We start from the raw sequence: 4,742 nt of genomic DNA, 5'->3' as shown, positions 1-4,742 counted from the left end.
CCCGACGCCCCCCGCCCGGGGGATCCCGGGGGCTCTGGGCCGCTTACCTTCCTCTTGTGCCGGTGGATGTCCCCGATGGAGTTGGCCACGGTGTTGGGCCCCAGCAACATGCGGGTGCTGCGGGGCCACTCCGTGCTGACCAGGTGGTGCTCGCCCATCAGGATCTTGCGCACGTTCTCCGCCCCGGTGACCCGGATCAGGGGCCGGCCCAGCAAGTGCGTCTTAAAGACGTTGCCATACTTCTCCCTCCGCGAGGACTGGAAGCAGGAGCCCTAGGGCAAGAGGCGCACAGGGTGACCCCGGGCCCAGGCACACGCGAGGCTGGCACCCCTGCAAAACCACCCCTCTCCGAGACGCTTCCCATTGAAAGCAACCCCCCTTTGCCTGCCACTCAGCTTGGCCGGCTGTTAAACCAGGATGGCGACTAGCCAGGCGCTATTAATAGCAGTGCCTCCGGCTGGCAGCCGCTCGATACCCGCATGCCATGGCCAGCCCTGGAGCTGAACAGCAGCTTGGAGACGGGGAGGGAGGCGCAAGTGCCCCCCCTGCTACCGGGGTGGGGGTCTGGATGGAGCCAGGTCACCCAGGTGGGAAAGCCATCAAGGCCCCCGAGTTGGCACTGGGGGGAAGGGGTCCTGCCTGCCAGCCTGGGTCATTAACGGTGCATGGAGCCTGGGCTAATCAAACCACCCCAGCTACAAGCAGTTGGGGGGGAAGTCTAGCAATTGCATTAGCGTAGGGCCCCTGCTACATGCAACGCAAACCGCGCAATAAATGTAGAGCGGTGCAAAGGTCTTGGCCCCCAGTGAACTGGTGACTGGTCCAAGAGAGTTCAGCCCAGCCGCACCTGCCAAGTAAGGATGGCAGGATCAAAGAAAAGGACCATCCAGCAATGAAACGAGCCCAGCAGCTCTGCAGTTAGTGCTGGAGAAGGTCTGGTCGCTGCAGAGCTGGTTTCTACCAAACTCGAATTGGGGCAGGGCCCCTGCGGCATTAGGTGCCCAGCCCAGCCCAGGGGCACTCTCGGGGCTGGCCCCTGCATAGATCAGCCCCGTGGCCCACGGGGGGAGGAGAACTGCCCCTCAGGCTGGACTGGGATGAGGGTGCAGCTATCCCGGGTTAATTCTGCCCCCCATCATAACCCATGTCAACCCTTCTTCTCTTCCTCCAGCCCAAGAGCCCTGTTGCCCCCCCCGAAAGCAATAGGCAGTGCAGGTAGCAAGAATTCCCCTATCTACCCTGCTTAATTAAGGACCAGACATTTAATTAAAAAAAAAAAAAAAAAAAAGGGGGGGGGGGGGGGGCGGGGGTCTTCTCATTACAGCGGATTGAATTGATCCGGTACCGATCGCGGAAAGGATCCTACCTCCGGACCCCAAAAGACCTGATCGACCCCTTTCCTGGCCTGTCTGCTCCCTCCACATGCATCCCCCTCGCTACCTTTGGCTTCCCCAGCCTCCCAAAGCTTTTAAAGCTGCCTTTTTATGGAGACTGAATTACTTTAAAGGGTGTAATTATCCAGGGCTAAGTAAGTCTGCAGATTCTGGACTTTTAATAACTTTCCCACATGTTTCCAGGTTCTTTTTGTCATAGAGAGAGAGAGAAAAAAAGGCGGGGGGTGTATCGGACAGTGTGAGAATGCGCTGAAAAGGGGATTAAAAATATATATACGTGTATCATATATATATAATATACACATATATGTACATGCATATATACATATATATGGATGTGCGTATGCATCTATATGTGCATATGCATATACGTGTGTGCATGTGTGTGTGCCTATATACACGTGCGTGCATATTTATGTGCATTTATATACATATATATGCATATATACACCTATACATAGAAATGGATGTGCATATGTGTGTATATGCAAATATAGGTGTGTGTGTGTGTGTGTGTACATTGTATTTCTTACACCCCCCCCCCCCCAAAAATAGGAGAAACTTTCCAAGGAAGCTTTGCTCTCGCCCTTTAAATAGACAAGCTGGGAGTTTCTCGCCCTGTATTGTAGGTGGCTGCACAAATTGGAGGGGATGTTAGGTGTGAGTGTGTGCGCGCGTGCACGCGCGTGTGTTTGTATTTGGAAACAAAAGCGGGGTTGTGCGTTTCAGATGTTCAGGTGACCCCGTGTCTTGATCCGCGTATATATAATTAAAGTCCTTTTTGTGGCATTAATAAAGACTTATTTGTACAGCATTTCCACCGCCGCACAAAGGCCACCTTTATGTGGCTGGATGTCGAGCCCAGTCCAATTTATACAAAATTTTGTATTTTTAGCCCTGGACTCTGTTTGGATGGAGGCTGTGGAAAAGCGAGAACCCTTTTCTGGTCCCCCTGTAAAAATCTGATAAATTTCTTTAAAAAATAAAGCGCTATTGAGAGCCTGCCCTTAACCCCTTCGCTGCGGCGGCGGAGCGCAGCCTGCTCGCCGGGCGCTGGGGGCAGACACAGCGCTGCAGCCGGGAAAAGTTTGCAAAGTTTGGATTTGATTTTGGGGGGTGGGACGAGGCGCGTGGGGCTGCGGGGCACCCAAGCCGAAGAGGGCTGGTGGGATCCTGCTCCAGGCACCCACCCGGGGCTGATCCGGGCTGATTCAGGGTGCTGGGGGGCTTCGTGGGAGGAGGTTGCGGGGGGAGGGGGGGGGTCTCCTGCTTTCCTGCTGCGATCAAATTGCCCGGGACGCTTGTTGAGGCTTTAGCAAGGTTAATCCCGGGTTAAGCTCCTGCGCTGCTGCAGCGGCTCCGTGCTTAGCCCCCGATCTAATGGGGCAAGGGTGCGGGGGGCATGAATCCGGGTTAATTTAGCCTCGCTGGCCCGGGTTTGCCTGGCCGGGTGCTACCTGGCTGCCCGGCGCCGAGCGGGTCCCAGCCGTTAAAGGGGCGATGGACACAGCCTGCCCGGGCTAATGGGGCTGTCTGGCCGGGGCGATGGCCACGAATGCGGGGCGGGCTGGGTGCACACGGGACCCCGGGCCCTTCGGCTGGGCAGGGAGCGGGGGGTTTGCAAAGCAACTGCGGGGGGGACCCAAAGTTTCCAGCTCAACTTTCTATGGAGAGGGATAGAAACTCCCTTCTCAGACAAGTCCACATTATGATGATTGTTTTGCCTTTGCTAGCCAGCCCCTGAGCCCACCGATCTGGGCAGGGGGAGAAAAGAAATCAACCCCCTCCCTCCCCGCAAGCATGCACCCTCTCCGGCTGCAAAGTGCCCCCCAAGACGCCTCCCTCCCAGCCCCGAGGCAGGATGCAACTGTCCCGGACCACCTTAAAGGAAGCCAAGGGGAATCCTCCTTACCTGCAGGAACCAGTGGAAAGTCTCGCCAATTAAAGGGAATCCCATAGACCCTTTAGGAATGGGCAACTTGCAGCTTTTGTCCCGGGTCGCTGCCCAGCGCAGCTGCCACAGCTGCTGGGACACGGCCAGCAGCAGAGTGACGGACACCAGGCACCCGGCGAGCGTGGCCAGCGCAGACACCAGGTCAAAGCTTGCAAACAGCATCTTGGGAAGCAGCAGGAGGAGGGAGAGAAGCAGCCCGGAGCCCGAGCCGGACACACGCGCGCACGCACGCGTGCTCACACTCACACACAGCCAGAAAAAAACAGAGCAAATAAATAATAGTAATCCCCGCAGAAGGTCACACGCCGGAGCGCTGCATAGAGCGAGGGAGCGCTTCCAACGCGGGGAGACGCGGAGGCTCTCCGCCTGCCACCCGGGGGGGGCCAAAGGAGAGCCCCCCTTCTCTCTCTGCCAGCTTGGGAAGAAACTTTGCAGAGGGCACAGCCCCCTCCCCCGGAACAAGGGTGGAGAAACGGGAAAGGAGAAGGGAAAGCAGCCAATCCCCCTCCCCAAAAAAGTGGAGGAAAAAAAAAAATCACCCCCCCCCCAAAAAAATGTAAAGACAATTTACAAAGGAAAAAGAAACCCAGCCAATCCCTTCCAAAAAAGGGGTTTAAAGAAATTAATTTAACCCTCCCCCCCCAAAAAAAGTTAATTTTTTTAAAGGAAACTCAATCAAATCGTCCCCCTCAAAAAGTTGAGAAAATGTCCAAAGAAAAAAGAAAACTAGCCAATGCCCCCCAAAAGTTAGGATTTTCTTTAAAAAAAAAAAAAGAAAAATCAGTGCCCCCCCCAAAAAAAAGTCAAGACAGTTTTAGAAGGAAAAAGGAGATCTGCAAATTTGCCCCCTCCCTAAAAGTTAAGACTGGTTTTTTTTTAAAGAGAAAATAAGTCAATTCTCCCCCAAAAGTTGAATTTTTTTTAAAAAAAAGGAAAATCAGCCAATTTCCCCCCCAAAAAGTTGAGTTAAAAAGGAAAATCAGCCAATTTCCCCCCAAAAAAGTTGATTAAAAAGGAAAATAAGGCAATTCCCCCCCCTAAAAAAGTTGATTAAAAAGGAAAATAAGGCAATTTCCCCCCTAAAAAAAGTGGATTAGAAAGGAAATCAAGGCAATTTCCCCCCCCCCAAAAAAAGTTGATTAAAAAGGAAAAGAAGGCAATTCCCCCCCCCAAAAAAGTTGGTTTGAAAAACCAGCCAATTCTCTCCCCCAGCCAAAAACAGTGAAGGTATTTTTAGAAGAAGAAGAAGATGAGGAGCGCCCTGCCCCAAGCCCCCCGGTCTCGAGGTGTGTGTTGAAGCCGGTGCAAAAGCCCCAGCTGTGCGCCCACCCGCCCGGCGCGAGGAGGAGGAGGAGGAGGAGGAGGAGAGGAGCCGGGCAGCAAGGAGCGGGCTG

General features: G+C 54.1%; 1 protein-coding gene across 1 annotated transcript in view; it reads right to left on the bottom strand.

Moving 5' to 3' along the window:
- LOC102388048 (cytochrome P450 26B1) overlaps positions 1–4,736 on the bottom strand; it is a 32,348-nt gene extending 27,612 nt beyond the window's left edge. The window contains exons 1-2 of the mRNA XM_006034633.3: positions 3,307–4,736; positions 48–272 (exon numbers count right to left, since the gene is read on the bottom strand). Of these exons, the coding sequence (XP_006034695.1) occupies positions 48–272; positions 3,307–3,510 (429 nt within the window). The 5' untranslated portion in view covers positions 3,511–4,736. The remainder of the gene's footprint in view (positions 1–47; positions 273–3,306) is intronic.
- Positions 4,737–4,742: the final 6 nt, after the last annotated feature.

This window comes from Alligator sinensis, unplaced genomic scaffold (genome assembly GCF_000455745.1).
Source record: "Alligator sinensis unplaced genomic scaffold, ASM45574v1 scaffold12_2, whole genome shotgun sequence".
Taxonomy (NCBI): Eukaryota; Metazoa; Chordata; order Crocodylia; family Alligatoridae; genus Alligator; species Alligator sinensis.
The sequence above is the reverse complement of the archived record's forward strand: the minus strand, read 5'-3'. Positions and strand labels throughout refer to the sequence as shown.